Source organism: Pogona vitticeps, chromosome 2 (assembly GCF_051106095.1).
Source record: "Pogona vitticeps strain Pit_001003342236 chromosome 2, PviZW2.1, whole genome shotgun sequence".
Lineage (NCBI taxonomy): Eukaryota > Metazoa > Chordata > Lepidosauria > Squamata > Agamidae > Pogona > Pogona vitticeps.
This window is the reverse complement of record NC_135784.1, coordinates 262,589,271-262,607,498: the sequence shown is the minus strand read 5'-3', so window position 1 is coordinate 262,607,498 and position 18,228 is coordinate 262,589,271. Positions and strand designations below refer to the sequence as shown.

The window sequence follows — 18,228 nt, the reverse complement described above, 5'->3', positions numbered from 1 at the left end:
GTTCCAGTCTGCCAGTGCTCAATACAGTCCTGCAAATGTAGAAGGAAGGGACTGAAAGGGATCAGGATAAACCATACTTCCATGACAAAGTGGGCAATGCATCTCTACTCTAGGTAAAGGACAAGGTACTGTTTCATCAAAACTACCTACATGAATTTGACCCAGCTCTGGGAGGCAATGGAAGACAGGAGGGCCTGGTGTGCTCTGGTTCATAGGGCCATGAAAAGTCAGTCATGACTAAATGACTAAACAACAACTGTTTCATTCACTTCTTATCTCTTTTATACGGTGATGTTCCCCTCTGCACTATTGTTCGCTCTTTCAATGCCTTTTGCTTATTTATGGATGAGGGCCCAGGACTACAAACATTATTTGAAACTAAGCACAATCCCATTAAGTTGTCTCTATCCAGAACATATATGGATTGAGTACCACCTGGAGTTATTTAGAATAAATATTTTAGGTTTGGAAAACAATTAAACGTTATTCTTCATCTTCTTGTATAAAAGGGAAAATGCATTGATATGTGTACCAAATAGAAACTGTGTTCGACCTACCAAAGAAACACAAACAATGGTTCAGGGAACATTAAATAATAACATCTTTGTGCCTTTGGTTTGTTCTTGATCTCTGACCTGATATAACAGACCTTGGGGTATGTTTTTGTCAGAACTCACTAGGAGATGACAAATTGTTCAGTTTACATTATCTCCAGCTGCTGCAGCCAATTTACTGACAACATTGCAAAAGTGTCTCCTAACAAAGGAATATTGACCTCCAAGGTGCCTTCTGTTCTCTGTCATAGTTCTGAAAAAAAAATAGAATCACATGTATATGCTGGTGGAAGAATATTATATCCTGCCTCCACTACACACACACACACACACACACACACACACACACACACACACACACACACACACACACACACACACACACACACACACACACACACACACACACACACACACACACACACACACACACACACACACACACACACACTTGTGTGTAGTCAAAGATGAGACACAAAACAGTAGACTAGCCCACAAATAAAGGGACATTGCTCTTCAAATGGCAACTGTGTATTCCTTTGGGATAAAAAAAGGTCCAGAGGCATGCAGTGAATCAATTAATTAATTGCACACTATAGCCGGTTTTCTGTTACCTTGATAGAGTAGAGAATAGTAGGTCAGTGGCTGTGAGGAGATTTTCTGACTGTCCCTGGTGGGGTGTCTGCCTTGGCCCTGAGCCCTCCCAGTGGACCTGTCAATGGGGCAGCCTGAGAGAGCAGAGAGCAAGAGCAAGGCCCAAGGTAAGAAAGAGGAGGTAGAAGCTGATGAGCACAACTTCAGGGGTATGGCAGAACTGGGCGAAGTTGGCAGGGCCCAAACTTAAAAGAGGAGGAAGAAGAAAAGAAAGGCAGCTGGGACTCTTGTCACCCTCTATGGGCTCTAATGGGGAAGAGTGTGAGGAGGTTGTGTAGGAGCTAGGTTCCTTCTTCTGCACCCTTGAGATGGACCAGCTGCTAGTGATCCTCAACCCCTGGACCTCAAATGGGTTCAGTTCCAGCTGGTGGTAAAACATTCCTTAAATGGTTGTTGTGGGTTTTCCAGGCTCTTTGGCCGTGTTCTGAAGGTTTTTCTTCCTAATGTTTCACCAGTCTCTGTAGCCGGCATCTTCAGAGGACAGGAGTCAGAACTCTGCCTGTGCTCTGGTGCAGTTTGTTTGGATAGTTGAGCATTTATAGCTGTGGGATCAGCTTTTGTCCTTTTCAGGAGATGAGTGATTGTGGTGATCAGCATGTTTTTTGTTGTGGGTGTATTGTTGTGATAAGAGGGAGAGATCTTTTTCTTTCCCTTTTCTCTTTTTCTTTACAATCCAGCATTGTCACTCGGGTGGCAAGCTGATGAAACGATATCTTTTTTTTTAATTGCAGATTTTTTCCTGTTCCCTGCAGAGGAGGAGATAGGAAAAATATGGGGGAATGGAGGAAACAAGTGAGGAATGGGCTAAATAGGGTTGTTTTGAAGTGTGGTGTGGTTTCTTGTCCTCAAACTACCTGGTATGTACAGGTGGATGCAAGCAAACTCCATTTTGCCTGATCCAGCCTGGGATAATTTGGCTGTCTAGTCCAGTGATCTCCAACCTTGGGTTTCCAGATGTTCTTGGACTAAGACTCCCAGAACCCTTCACCACCAGCTGTGCTGGGCAGGATTTCTGGGGGTTGTAGTTCAAGGATATCTAGAGACCTGAGGTTGGAATGCACTGGTCTACTTGTGGTCTCAGTTAGAAAAGAGGATTTACAGAAAGGAACAGCAAACTTATAGCATAGATGCCACTGTTTAACAAGCTACATTCAGTATCACTATAATCAGGAAGGTTTAGAAAATAGAAATAAAACATCTAATTGTTGAAGTGTTCAGAAATGTCTTTCCTCTTATTCAATATGCAGCTTACTTAGTATTACCATCTCTATGTGTGCATGAAATGTCATTTCCTCACATTTCCCTCTTTCTAGAAACATATCAATTTTCTCTGTTCAATTAAAAATAACATGCCATCTTGTGAGTAGGCACTTGCCAATATAACAGATGGCCATGTGTATTGGTGTGCCATTAAAATCTAGATATTAGAAAAAAATGGATTTTCATTGAAAAATCTGGCAATATTGGTCACTCAGGAATTCAAGAGACAGGATAGCTGACCACCAGCAGTATCTCTTATAACTAAATTAAATTAAATGCTAATTAAATTAAAATGGATGCTTTCTCTCTCGGTGTATATTTGTGGTAGACCATGCTTTTGCTGTACTGAAAGGAAGAGAAAAGAGTTCATGGCTGGCTCTAAATAGTAAGAATGAAGACAAGGAAGGCCTCAGACATCCAATTGCACTTCAGCAAAGCTTTCTGCTGAACAGCAGTTTGACAAAACCAAATCTAAATTCATGATTCTTTCTTACCAACCTAATATTAATTAGTTGTTAACAAATCTATCTGATGTAGCTCAGAAATAATGACAAGGGCTATCAATGGGCAGAGAAGGTTCACCTTTGCATGCCTCCTGGAGGAAAATCTGGAAAACTCCACCACCCTTCTGCTCTGTCAGCAGTGCTCCAACAGCATCATAAGCATCCTTCATTCTTGAGAGACTATGGTATCATGCTCTGCATGGAGGACTTGGAACAGCATCTAGTGTGGCTGAGAAGGCCAATTCGAGAGTGACAATCCCTTCCACACTGAGGACAAATACAATCTGTACCCCATCTAGCTCCCTGATTTTGCTGCTTTCGTGACAGCCTCTTTGCCTCGGCCTGCTGGGCAAGGGTCTCTTCAAAATGGGAGAGGCCATGATGCAATGCCTGCCTCCAGGCTGAACGCTCAGATATCAGGTTTCCCATCTGTTGAGGTCCATTCCTAAGGCCTTCAGATCCCGCTTGCAGATATCCTTGTATCACAGCTGTGGTCTCCCTCTGGGGCAATTTTCCTGCACTAATTCTCCATACAGGAGATCCTTTGGAATCTGACCATAAGCCGTTCTTGCAACATGCCCGAGCCAACGTAGACGGCGCTGTTTCAGTAATGTATACATGCTAAAAATTCCAGCTCGATCTAGGACTACTCTATTTGGAACTTTGTCCTGCCAGTCGATACCAAAAATGCGTCGGAGGCAACGCATATAGAACATGTTCAGCTTTCTATCCTGCCATGCTTGAAGGGTCCAGGACTCACTGCAGTACAGGAGTGTGCTCAGGACACAGCCTCAACAGCAGAAACAACAAAAAGGAGGGTATTGCCTAGAGGTGGATCAGAGGCTTTGCATTTAGTTACAGAGGTCTGTTCTGAAGGGCTGAGCAAAAGCACACAGAACTTCTTTCGCTTCCCTTCCTCATCCTGCAGCCCCCATGCCCTCAACAACCCTGTCTGGAGAGATGGGAAGCATCCTGAAGGCACAACAAGATTCCTGTGCTCATTTGGGAGCTGTTTCTTCTCTGTCATGCATTGATGTATGACACACCCTAGACTTCAGAAGAGTCCCCTGCCTGACTGGAAATGTGTGGGTGCAGAAGGGACTACAGGATTAGAGAGACAAAGACCTGCCTTCCACTTGTGCATCAACTAGATACAACCCTTTAAAAAAAACAACATTGTATGTTTCCTTTATGATTTCAGCAAGAATTTGGAGGAAATATGGGAGAGAAAATACCAGCCCACCAGTGTGAAAAACATCATTGAGATTCTACAGTGACAGGCAATACCTATAATTACATTGGCTGAAATATATGAGCACTGAATTATGTGATGCTATTTATAACTACAATTGTCCATTAACATTAGCTTGCCAGTGTACTTCTAACTTTAAAAGAAAGTGGGGAAAAGAAGCTATATTTTTCATTGCAATTTGGTTTTCATAAGGGACAGGAATATTAAGAGCAGCAAGCAACCCTTCCTTCACAATCAGACGAATAACATTTTCATAGAATCAAAGAATAATTGAACTGGAAGGGGTTTATAAGGCTTTCAAATCCAACCCACCCTCAGAGCAAGAATCCAAGTCAAAGCAGATCTGACAGATGGTTGTCCAATTTTCTCTTGAATGCCTTCAGTGGTGGAGCGCTCACCATCTCCCAATGTAATTGGTTCCATTGTCTTACTGCTTTAACAGTTAAGACTTTTTCCTGATATTCAGCCTAAAGCCGCCTAGAGTGGTCGAAATGACTAGATAGGCGGGGTATAAATACAATAAATAAATAAATAAAATAAAAAATAAAATAAATCTGGCTTCTGTAGCTTGAGCCCATTATTATGAGTTTTCAACAATGACACAAGAGTAACCAGAAAGTCTTCTACTCATTCAGCCCTGAAAAGAAAAAAAAGAAAAAAGGAAAGGAGCAGAACATGGTGCCCTGTAGAAGAAAGAGAAATGTTTTCATCTACATGTTGGCACTCTCTAAATGTTGGTGCTTGGAGCAAAGCCCCAGTTATGCTGCTCCAGTTGCACCTGTGAATAATGAAAACAAAACCATAACATATTACAGTGGTGCCCCGCATAGCGAGGTTAATCCGTTCCGGAATAACCATCGCTATGGGGAAACATCGCTATACGGAACGGAAAATGCCATAGAAACGCATTAAACTTAGTTTAATGCATTCCTATGGCTCTTAAACTCACCGTTCTGTGAAGTTTCTCCATAACGCCGCCATTTTTGCGCCCTCGATAAGCGAGGGCAGGGCGCGAAAATGGTGCGGGCAGGCATTTTCTGCACCCGGCGGCCATTTTGGAACTACCGATCAGCTGTTCCCAAAATGGCCGCCGGGTGCAGAAATGATCGCAATGCGATGCTTAGCCTATCTAAACAATGCAATGTGATCACATTAGCAACCCCCAAAAATGGGTTGCTATGTGGATTCTTCGTTAAACGGTGCGCTCGTTAAGCAAGGCACCACTGTACATGTTTCTAAATGTATGTAGCTCATCCAGTGAGATTTATAACCAAAAGCCAAGACTGAAACAAACAAACAAACAAACAAAAAATAGAACAGTCAAAGTGTGCAGCTTTTTGTTTATTTACTAATTAATGTTTACAAAATTATGTGGACTGCAGTTCATGAGAGATATGCTATGATCAAATGTTTCTGGGTTTGCTTTTCATGGGAACATTTGTCTGTAATGGCATCCCTGTTTTGAACTATAGTGTAGAGGACTGGATTGCTCTTCACATCCTAGTCTCTTCCAGTGGTCGATTCATGAAGTCTTGAATGGCCTTGTTTAATGGCAACCACTTGCTAATAGAGGCTCTCAGTGCAGTAATCCATCTGGAAAAGAAGAAAAAGTAGGGCCCAAAATAAGTAACATGTGTAGAACTGCAGGAAAAAACAGTGCTTGAAGTGGTGTGTTATCGGTATAATACATGAGCAATCCTACCTGAATGGGTGTGATACCAGAGATAGTGGAGATAAATAAACCTGCAAAGTTTGAAAGCCATCCTTAACTGGAATGTTCATGAGTGTGGGCTTTCAAAATGATTGATAGGCTGAAATCCTGTTACTTAGCATAACACAGTTCTTAACATTCAGTTCCCTCCTAGGGAACAGACTCCTCACTGTAGTTCTCGAGCACACAAGTGTGCCCTCTACACAGCAGGGACTCATCATCTTAGAACTGCAGAGCTGGAAGGGATCTTATGGATCATTGAGTCCAGCCCTTGTCAAGGAGCACATTGGGGAATTGAACTCCCAACCCCTGACTCCAAAGCCAGATACCTAAACCATTGAATTATCAGGCAATTGGTTATAACTGTAACAAGATTTCAGCCATAGCATTTCTTTTTGATTTGTTGTATTCAATGCAGTGCCATAACTGGCACTGAATTAAATTAATGCCATTTCAGGGGAATCCATAGCCCTTTGACTACAGGACTTAAGTAGGACTGGTAATGATTGGACCTTTGGGACAGTACTAATTCATCATAATTCGGAAGAAACCTGACAGTATACAACAAAAATAACTGTACTCTGCTGATTCCCAGTGTGGTGTGGTGGACGGAGTGCTGGACTAGGACCCTGGACTTGAATCCCTACTTGGTCATGGAAATGCACTGAGGGTCTGGAACTGGCAAAATCACTCTTTAAATATTTCTCTCACCTTGAAAGCCCTATTAGGGTCACTATAAGTCAGTTCCGACTTGACAGCACAGAGCACACATACTCACTGATTCTTAATCTATGCTCCAGTTCTAGCCCAGTTTTCTCTTAAAAACACCAGCAACTGAAAGTGCTATGCGGGATGAGGTAAGGAATGTATGACCCTCCAAATGTTCTTGGCTTGAAATTCCCTTCAGTCCTAGCCCAGACTCCTGATCGCAAAGAAACTACAGTACAACCACATGTGGAAGATGACATGTTCCCCATCCCTCATGTAGGAGGCTGAAGTGAGAAGACAAATTGGAACCCATCATAAGCCCTATTTAGGTATTCAGATGCCACCTTCTAACAATAGGCAAGGAAGAAGAACATGCATGAGTGTACTAGTTTTGCCCTTCTCTATATCCATTCATGTCGAGGGCAAGTGCCTGAAGCAAAAAGCTTCTTCTGCTTGTAATGAAAGCTTCTTCTCTGTGTAATGTAGAATCCTGATGGTCATAAGTTCTGTACAGTGTAGAAAGTCTTCATCACCAAAAGGGCTTTCCATCTCAGATATGTGCCCTCAACACAATGAGGGTCAAGAGAATGAAGGTAGAGCCTGTATGTTCATATCTGTTGTCCTCTCTCCTTGTGTGTAGTTAGAAAGTTGGATTTGAATGCCTGCATCTAATGACACTTCTGAAGCCAACCCAAGATATTTGATGATTTAAACATCTTGACAGATCACTAGCCTTGCCCAGAAGTCATAGCATTCTTGGGAAATACATAAAATCTTAATTAAAACAGAGTGAAGTTCTACCTTCTCATGAGCATATGATGTGCCAAAATATTCAAGTGGCCATTCACCTCACCAAAAATCAGTGTTTTTATGTTTACAGTTCGAACTAGATTCAGTACTCCCTGCTGTTGCCCTAGCACTACTATTTTGTATGTTCACTTGATTAGCCTCAATATAACCTCATCTGAAATTCATATAGAGTTAACACAGATTATACTTCTCCCACTTCATGGATGTTTAAAAAATGTTTGGTGTCTTATGTTTAAATTTTTGTCCTCTCTATTTGTGTGAAAATATATTTTAAAGTTTCACATATCACCCTTCTGGCAACTGTGGATAATAGTTCACACACCTGATGAAATAAGTTGAAGTGCATGGAATTTTAGTGATAATAAATTTGTCTTGACAGTGCAACAGTACTTTTGTGTTTGTGTGTCTTTGAAATGGTATTTGAGCTTTTCCCTTTGAAATTACATTTTTCTATTTAAGTTCCCTTCCTTGTGTCTGTGGGAAAGATACAACAGCATCTCTATCTGAAACACAATTGTTCTCAGCATATTTTACTCTCTATGAGAAGGCAGTCCATCACTCAGGCAATAGCTCTCAGGCCACAACACATTGTCCTTCTCTGTGATTTTATTTACAGCTAAGGAAAGGTGTGAAAACAAGCGCATAGAAACAGAAAACAATTTCAGTTGTGACAGACTGTAAACACGATGACGTCATCTTACCGTTTGTTTTCATTTACACTTTCTGCACATAGGTAAAAGGTTTTGAATTCCTCAGAAGGTGGTTTTGCTTCAATCACGGACCTCCTGGAACCAAGAGCCTGTTCACTTACAGTGTATCCCTGCAAGTAAATCCCACCTAGAAAAAGAAGGAGTCACACTTCAGCGGTACAGGACAAACTAAGTATGAAGATGGTCTCATATTTTATTTTATTTATTTATTTATTTATTGGACTTATATACCGCCCCATAGCACTACAAGCACTCTCCGGGCGGTTTACAATTTTAATTATAAAGGCTACACATTGCCCCCCCAGCAAGCTGGGTACTCATTTTACCGACCTCGGAAGGATGGAAGGCTGAGTCAACCTTGAGCCGGCTACCTGGGATTTGAACCCCAGGTCGTGAGCACAGTTTTAGCTGCAGTACAGCGTTTTAACCACTGCGCCACGAGGCTCTTATTTAACTCCTGCTGTCTTGAGCACAAAAGTACTCAGGAAGCATTCTTGGGAAAGACTTCAACTTGATACCTTGAAAAGCTGCCACCTCAACTAAGTGCAACATAAGACAAGTTTGTAAGTACAGTGGTGCCTCGCTAGACGATGATAATCCGTTTCACTGAAATTGCTGTTTAGCGAAATCATTGTCTAGCGAAAAGCATTTCCCCATTGGAATGCATTGAAACCTGTTTACTGCATTCCAATTGGGAAGAATCGTTGTTGTCTAGCAAAGATCAGCCATAGGAAAGCCACTTTGCAAACTGCCGATCAGCTGTTTAAATCACTGTCTTGCGAAGCTTAGGTCCCGAAAACACCTGTTTTGCAAGCATGGAGGAAGCTGTCAAAATCGTCTAGTGAAAATTGGTTTGCGAAGCAGGGACCAAACATTGTCCAGCGAAATTCCCCCATAGGAATCACTGTTTTGCGAATTGCTATAGTGATCGCAAAAAGTCAATGCCTAGCGAAAAAACTGTCATGCGGGGTAAATGTCTAGCAAGGCACCACTGTATGCTAAATTGTGTCCTTTTCCTGAGCCAGTAATATCTGGGTCACATCTTGCCCACCCACAGAAGCCTCCTCTACTGACTTGCAAGCCCTTGAGTTCTTCCCATTGTCCCTAAACCCTTTGTTGGCACTTTTAGGAACATTTTTTCGTAACGCGCACTACACATTATCATAAGGAATGGCCTCCTTTGCACAGAAATAAGAGGCAAGACCCAGGCAGTGGGGATAACTATGACCATAACATTTGTTTATCATACATTTAAATCACCATACTGCACAGTGGGGCTGTCCATATTGCAGTTCCTAGGGCTGGAGTAGGGCTCTTTCACCACCACCTCTCCTGTCTTTAATGGGTGAGTCCCCAGTCACAGCGCTTTGCTGCATACTTACAGCACAGCCCCGACCAGCCCACTTCTGGGAGATCTTTTCAGGCTCATATTCCCTCAAGTACTCAGGACTTTAAGTAAGTTGTGACCTATGTTGGCCTCAAAGGATGCCCTCAGGACAGTCTTGAAACCAATGATCCAAGAAGCTTGTTTGCTGGGTTCACTTTCACCCTAAGGCATTCAAAAGAGCTTAGCACTATTATTGTGTACTTTCTTCATTACTCATCTTTTGTGGCTACCTGTTTATAACAGCTCCCTCTCTACTTTGCCCATATGTGCCCTGTGGAGGCACATATATGCAGGCTGGGCAAGAAAGTCCTGGCCACCTTTGTTCAATACACTGTTTGAATTAGCCTACATCAAGAATTCTTATCTAGTCCCAAAGCAACCAGCAGATATACAGGGCATGCCAGTGGGCCAAGAGCAGCAAAGCAAGGCCAACCTTGGGACAGGGAAGGCTAATAAGCTCCCAAGATGTTGTCACAGGGAAAGGGGTGGAGTTATTGTTGATCTGAAGAGTCAAGGTAAGTCAGATTATTTCTGCTCATGTCACTTCCACACTTCATTGCCAAGAAACAACATCATTTTCCATCTGAAATACTGGCTTTATTTCCAACTAGCCTGAATCCATTGTTGGGCGTTGTCCTGTACCCATCAGTAGGTTCCCAACCAAACCAGCATGCCCATTGGCTCATTTGACGAATTCTTGGTTTGGGGCCCTTTGTCTGTTTTTGAAGTGATACACAGCTGGAAGGGAACTACAGTAGAGCTGGGGGCATGCAGCAGGGGCCAGGCAGATCATCAAGGGCAACATCAGGAAGATAAGTGGGACTGAATGGTACAGTGAAGGCAGATGTCTGATGTGCCCTACAGCTGGTTCTGAAAAGAGCTAAACCAAGTGACTGCACCACCACCTTATTTTCCCCAGAGTCTCTCTGAGGCCCAATATTGTGTGGTAGAAGGATGCTACATTCTGGGTGGGACCCAGAGGCATTGGGGGTATTTCAGATGTATACAATTCTCTTGGCATTTCTCTTGTCTATCATAATTCTTTTTTTTTAATGGGAGGGATACCAACCTCAGCCCCAGGAACTTGGTCAATGATGTTCTTTGCCATACCATATGGTGTGCTAAAATCAGACACACGGGCAAGATTATCTTTTACGACATTTGTCTGAGCTAGTTTTAGAAAAGGTGCAGAGAAAGTATGGTCCACCTAAAGCTCGTGAAGAATACAAAGAGCTTGTGGCTTCATAAAGTGACTCTTATTTTTTTCACTCTGTAATTCCAGCCCTCACCAAAGTTTCCCATTTTACATGACTGGCCCTTTTATGTTAATGACAAGAAAGACCATGTGCTTTTAAAAAAGGAAAAGAAAGGCCACCACCTACCAAGAGCATGTGTAGAGCGTATGCTGGCATAAAAATATAAACAGCCATCTTTCAAAATGCAATAGTGTTGGTTCCACGTGTCCTTATTTTTGTCCAGTTCGTGAAGAAGTCCCAGGCACTCTGGATTTTTTATTGCAAGTGGTGGAAGGCTTGTGTTGTGTAGAGTCACATCTACCCATACATGGTTCTATAGGTTTGAATTAGAACAGAGATCATTTCTTCCCACTGGTAAAGAGGCTAAAAGCTGTGCAGGTTTTTCTAAACATCCAGATAACAGCTGATAGTCTTTCTGTGTTACCACAGACAGCACATACAGTACCTCTCAGAAAGTCTTAAGGAAAATATTCTGTCATTTACATTACAATTCCCTGCATTAGAAGGAGATTGAAAAAACTCTGTCTGTTTAATTATGATTTGGTATTCTCATTTCATGACAAAAGATTGTATTATAGGTTATGCTAATCAGCACATTTTATACGATACATGCCTTGAAAACCACTGCTGGTTAAGAAGTGATATATAAATTGACGTTTCATTGCCAAGAAACACAGCTAGCCAAATACACCTGGTGGCACTGGAGATTAAGAATGCATATTTAAGCAATGAAACAAATCCATTCTTTAATTAAATTGACACCCATTTGACATTTGTCTTAATTTATCATTCTCATAGACAGCCAGATGAACTTCACAAATATTCTATCATGCTTACACTGAGGGCAACTCCTAGAGGAATGGTTATGTTGGTCTGTTCCAGCAAACAACAACAAAGGCTAAAAATCATGGTGTAAGCATCTGTGGACTGCATCTAATGAAGTAGACTTGGGAGGTGGGCATGTTTTCATATCTCAGTCACTCAGAGTTATACACCCCCCCCCCAAAAAAACTGTGCACACACGCCCATTTTCCTTTCTCATCTAGCAGATATGTTGGAGAGAGAGGACCTCTTGCAGAACCGTTCACTTACAGAGAGATTTTGAAACTGGGTTGAGGGCCACAAGAGATCAGAGTGAGGGCCACATACAGCCTTAATGTCATAGGTTGCTCACTCTTGCTCTTGATTTTGAAAGCTTTCTCTATAGTATATCTCTTAATCTTCAACATGCCACAAGGTTGTCAATTGTTTCTTAAAGAAGTGACAATTCAGAATGTGGCTGTAAACAACTTTGCTGAGCACTGTTATGTCATGGTTACTAATCCTGGTGTAATAATCAAATAACTGTTCTGAGGCAAGCAATCAAAAATTAATGGATGGAAGATAAACAGATGGCTATATGGCTACATGCCTAAACATTGCCTGAATCAATGCAGAGATGCAAATCAATAGTCACAATGAATTCTAAGGGAGGGGGGAAGAGGGCCCAATAACATCCAGATGTAATGACAAGGGCACAATATAGAGAAAGGTGTGCCAGAAAAACTGCTGTGCTTGCTATATTGTGGTTGTTTCTCATCACAGCCCAAATATTTCCCTATGGAATGGAAGTTGGAGAACATCTCTGTGGCTAATTATGTAGGACAGGTCTAAAAACTGAAGCAGAACTCGGGAGAATTAAAACAGGTTGCAGTCTCATGAAGAAATAAAAGTATCATCCTTAAAGGATAAATTGCTCTGATGACTAAAAGGTATACCGACTAATTTTTGCTCATTTTTCCAACTTCTGAAATCTTGGGGTCTATAGTGGAAAGCTGATGTGCTTTTTTATCTGCAAAATCCAAAAATTGTTTAGTTGCTCATTTAAAGTCCTTGAGGAGAATCTGTACGCCGTTGAGTAACAGATAATCTGGATGATCTACTTTTCTTTAAATTACATTGTTTCTCTTGGACTCTTGATAAGCCTATGAGGAAATTATGGATAAATTTCAGAAAGCATATTTAGCTGAATTCCTTCCTTGTGATTAAGGAGTACTGCAGCAAAGTGCAAAAGAGGACTGCAGTGATGCATAGCAAATTTAACAGAATAGATGGACCCCCAAATCTCACGTTTTAGGGGGCATATTGATAGCATCTGTACACCACGATAAAACAAGCAAGGCTTTTTTAGCCTCAAGGCCAAATTCACAACATTCACGAAAATCTTCAAAACTACATTGCAAGAGGAGGCAAAGCCAAAGGTGGGACCCAAAGAGGTGGGACTAAGAAGACCAGCATGAAATGTTTACTGCCAGGAGCTAAGCCTTAGGAGAGACCTTTCTAGGCATAGGACGTGCAGATTTCCCCCCCACTACAACTACCACAATTCATCACAAATTCCCCTAGCCAGAATGTTGGCAGGAAGCCAAGGCCTTAGAGAAGTTTCAGCACCCACACCTGAGGCTCAGCGTGTTCTTCTCTGCAGTCACTGCAATAGGAGAAAGGAGGTGGGACTTGCTAAACTCAGTGAGAACTACAAGGGGTTGTGGGACTGGTAGCTTCTCTGGTAGCTCATTAGACGCTGTACATGGTGGCTGTAAAAAAACAAACAAACAAACCCAGTCCCATAATTCCTTGCAGTTATGCACATTTCAACAAGCCAAAATGGAAAAAGCCATATTCCTGTAATGTATGAATCTGGTCCTTGTCTATGTTTCAGTATGTGGCACCACAGAGTTTTTGATGAAAATAACTGCTGTCCTTTACAAAATGAAGATTTTCTATAAAACTCTGGATAGCTTGTCAGACATCACTGAATAGCTCAGTAGTTTAGGTGGCAGACCCAGAGGCTGGGAGTTCAATTCCCCAGTGTGACTCCTTGAGAGGGTCTGGACTCGATGATCCATTGGGTCCCTTTCTGCTGTGCAGTGCAAAGATTACTATAAATGAGAACTGTAATGTTACATTAATTTTTCCATTCTTCTTTTAAAAGGGGAAAACTGGAAGCAATAGTTACTGATTAAACCAGTTCTATGATTATGTTTTTATTTATCTTTACAAAAAAAAAATACAGCAGTATCTTGGACCTAATGTGGCATAAAAAGATAATAATCCATGAAAATAATCTGGTTTTGAATTAGGAGAAATTGCTAAAAGACTGAAATAATATGTACTCGTAGTACCTGAAGAAATAACTGAACAAAAAATCTTTCCCCTTCTATTCTTAATGATAGTTGACATTTGAAAACCTGCAATAGTTTTGACCTTGAATATTTTCATTTTCTGCAGTGTTTTGACTATAACTCTCTGAAACAAAGCATTACCTGATGAACAGGGTGCACAGCTTTCTCCATGGCCTCCAACCACCTGCAAGGAAAGAGAGAGCATACCATAGGAACACTTGGCAGGAAAGAAAAACATAGTGCTTTTATGCACTTCAAGAGGGAAAGGGGGTAATATGCTATAAATTGCAAATGAAATATTTGGCATGGAAGCTGGCCCTAACATTAGGCATAGTGAGATATTTGCCTAATGCTGCAAATTCTGAGACTGAGAGATGAGGAGATAGCAGAGGACAGAACTGTATGTGTCACATGGCCTGTCCGGCTTCCCTTAAGCTATTCTACTGCCCTTGGATGAGGTGACCTACTGCCTGTGTTGGAGTAAAATTCAACAGTCAATTTAGTCAGTTTCTGTACATGGAATTGGAAGAAGAGCCAGCTTATCCTTCACCTCAGGCATACAAGCACAGACAGGTTCAAGGACATGTGGGAGTTAGTTAAATCTCAGAGTAAGTGATAACATTCCCAATATATTTGTAATAGTAACATTAATGGTTTGCAGGTTTTTTGAACTTCAGCTGTTATGATACATATTTTCTGTTATCTGAGGACACATGTGCAGAACCACATATATCCAAGGATATCACTGGTGCTTGCAGGGCGGGACAGTTGTCTTTCAGCACATCAATGCTGTGTGTACGCGTGTGACACAGAAAGTTTTAATGAAGCCTAACTCAGAAGGGTCACTGATGAAAGTATGAATAGGAGAGATTACAGATGATCAAGACATATAGAAAACACAGTTTGCAATACAATAGCATGCCTCTGAAGGCATTCCTGGTGAACAGCAGGAGATGAAGGTAATTGTGTGCATATCCTGCTTATGGGCTTTTTATGAGCTGGGCTGTGTTAGGAAAAAAAAGATGCTGGAATCAAGATGCTTTTGGTCTGATCTGACAGAATTCTCCTTGTATTAATAAACAAAGAGAAACAACTCCAAAGAAAATAAAAAATGAACTAAAAAGGTGCTGATAAAGACATATCCTTATAAAATAATAACAATAAAAATAATAAAAGTATGAGACAACTCCAAAGAAATCCCAATACGATATATTTTCCTCTCCAGGGTTAATTGGTGATTATGTAGGGGCATGATCACATGAGGCAAATTTTCCCTAGTTATGCCTGTTAGATCTTGTAGAAATTTCTGATCACATGATGCACAGCCATTATTGAAGCATTCACCCAGCCAGCAGTGTAACTGCAGTTTATTTTCCACTCACTGGGAGGCTTCTCCTATTTTATTCCAAAGGCATATCAATATATTCCTTAGCGATGCATGACTCTATCAATTCTTTTCTGAATCCAAGTCACCAGGGAAGGTGACTGCCCTTACTGCTGCATGGCTACCCTGCTATGATCTTTTTTTTAAAAAAATTCACAGCCAGTATGTCAATAGGTAGGTAAACTTATATCAACCGCCAGGTATAGCAAAGAATTTGTAGGCGTTGCATCACTCCACCTACTGTCCGACAAGCCACACAGCCCTGGATGAGGATGCTGGATCCACTGTGTGCAATGCAGTTCTTCCAGAGGTGCCAGTGCAATAGAGGAAATTTTTACCAAACAGAAGTGCCTTCCCAATATATCAATGTATCAGTTAAAAATAAAAAAGGAAGTGGCTGCATTGCCTCAAAAAAGAAGAAAGAAAATAAATCAGTACCACAGTGTTGCTGGCCATAATGATTCAAATAGGAGAAAATACTCATTAACATTAGAACACATTGGAACGATTGCCGCTATATTTACCACATGGCCCTGATTCAGTACAACAGGGGTATGGAAGGTATCGTTGGAAGTGGGGAATATTTGCCTCATCTGATCAGGCCCTAACTGATCTGAATATACAAATACAAAATGCAATAGACAAAAGTGGTGGTGAGGCAATGAAAAGGTGCAATGAGTGGATTGGGTACCTTTTCATCTCTTGGTTTGACGTGGCACAGAAATAGAAAGTCCTGTTTCCAGTCTGAGGAATGCACTTGAACACAAAAGTTTTGCCCAGGCTACTGTCCACACCAATTTCGGCACCTTCTAATTTTGTTACTTCAAGTGGTCTGCACTTTCCTTCATCCTGTAATAAGAGGTGGGGAGAGGAAAGCATTGAGGAAAAACTGGAGTAAATGTCCCGGCGAGATGCATAGCTCTTGGCAAAGGAAATAGATGCTTCCTTTCAATTGCCCAAATGAGTTGCGTTTGTTTTCAAAAACAAAGAGAAAGGCTGCAAGTCTATATCTATTGACTGAGAGGGAGCTATGTTGGGTATAATGAAACTTCTGAATCACAATCCATGGGAACACACTGAAAGACAGTGGTTTGTCTGCATATGTTCTACTTACATTGAAAGAGGGCTCTTCCCCCCCTCCATTGCACTGTTGTTTATTCAGAGCAAAGCTTTTTCAATGTATGCTTATAGGTAGAGTCTTAAACAGCAATGGTAATCAAAAGATACTAATGGAGGTTGTCCCAGACTAATTGTTCTAGAACAAAAGGAGCAGGCCTTGTGCATTTCCTTAGACATTAGCACTGAACCCATATGCTTTTTTTCTGATGGTTCACAACATTCCTCAGTATTTTACAGATCTTGAGGATGGACTTCCTTTCCATTTGTGATGCTGGGAGGGAGGAGACCTAGAAAGTACAGAGCTGCATTTCTACCAATTCTCTGGCCAAATTTTTCCCCACCTCTCCCACTGGCATCACCATAGTCTCTGCAGAGCTTACAACAGATGATAGATGAGAGCAAACAATATAATGTTATAATGACTCAGAGATGAGGCATCATCATGCCTTGGATCCAAAGTCTAGTGAGGCAAATTTGGTTTAATATGGTTGTTATGCTTGACAGTCTGCTGCAGGTAAATAGATCAGGCTGCTGTATTTTCATACAAAATCATAAAAATGAATAGTGAGGATTCATGAAAAAAAGGTGAGAACAATAGAGTCTTAGGACTGCCAAGTCAGCAGCCGGCCACTCCCTGAGGATTCAAGACCAATACCTGACAGCACAGGGTAGGTCCTCGTGATGAGACACTGGAAGCCTCTCTGATGTCACAGTGATAGGACAGGCAAGAATTTGAAGGGGAGCAAGCACAATACACCAACAAACACTGTTGTGCTGAGCCACTGAGCCCAGATACTCAGCTAGGAATAGGTAGAGATTAGTGGCACACATCGTTCCGGAGTAAGGTGCTAGGATCAAAGGATTTTATTCATATAGAATTCCTTTCAATATTCTGGTAAAGCTGCTTTTCCCCCTCAAGAAAACTGTGAAGTGGGACACACATTTCATTCTAACTGCAAAAACAGAAATGCAAATCAAGAACAAGAATGGCACTGAAAAGAGATTAATAATAAGCTGGGGAAAATTGATAGCTCAGTACTGCAACATGTGATTTGCATGCAAAACATCCTTGGTTCAACTCCAAATATCTCTATGAAAGGCTAGAAAAGGTCCCAATCCACACTAATCAGTGTGTACTCAGTGCTGAACAAGGCATAGCAACACTCCCGCTATTTGTCATTCTTTTTGAAGGTATCAACACCAGTTTTCCCCAACTGCTCCTGATTTCCTGATTAGAGTTGCCAGCTTTCATGTTTTTGCCCTAAAAGTCCATTTTTCAGGATCTATGTTCTCAGTCTCAGGCTTAAAATGCCAGCCCGGCATCCCTAGATTTTAGGGTTCATTCTGATAGGTTCAACACATGCCATTGTGACATACTTAGAAGTGCCCTTTTCTTTTTAATGATGTCCTGGAGCATGGGAATGTCAGGTGATCATTTCTGTAAACATTAAAAAGTAATGGTGCCAGGATGTTACCCTGTGGGAGACAGTTCCTTTGATTCCCCCAGTGTCTCTGCCTCCATTGAAATTCAACAGCAGTCATAGATAAGAATGAAATTGTATGCTCTCACAAAATTTAGTGACCTAAATTCAGCTGCTAGTTCTGACTAGAATAATCATTGAATCAACAGAATTTATGCAAGTGTTTAAAGATCATTCAGCAACTAAACCAGTTGATCTGCTCTAGACAGGATTAGCCTCTGGGAAGAGCGTGGAGAATTTTGCCTTAATATTCTTCACCCCTAATGTGCTATCAAGTC

General features: G+C 41.4%; 1 protein-coding gene across 3 annotated transcripts in view; it reads right to left on the bottom strand.

Annotated features, from left to right (window-relative positions):
* Positions 1–5,551: 5,551 nt before the first annotated feature.
* LOC110079378 (uncharacterized) overlaps positions 5,552–18,228 on the bottom strand; it is a 58,509-nt gene continuing 45,832 nt past the window's right edge. For all 3 annotated transcript variants that reach the window (XM_072992487.2, XM_072992485.2, XM_020794386.3), the window contains 5 exons: positions 16,042–16,199; positions 14,108–14,150; positions 10,932–11,118; positions 8,154–8,289; positions 5,552–5,816 (listed from right to left, as the gene is read on the bottom strand). In XM_072992487.2, the coding sequence (XP_072848588.2) occupies positions 5,717–5,816; positions 8,154–8,289; positions 10,932–11,118; positions 14,108–14,150; positions 16,042–16,199 (624 nt within the window). In that variant the 3' untranslated portion in view covers positions 5,552–5,716. The remainder of the gene's footprint in view (positions 5,817–8,153; positions 8,290–10,931; positions 11,119–14,107; positions 14,151–16,041; positions 16,200–18,228) is intronic.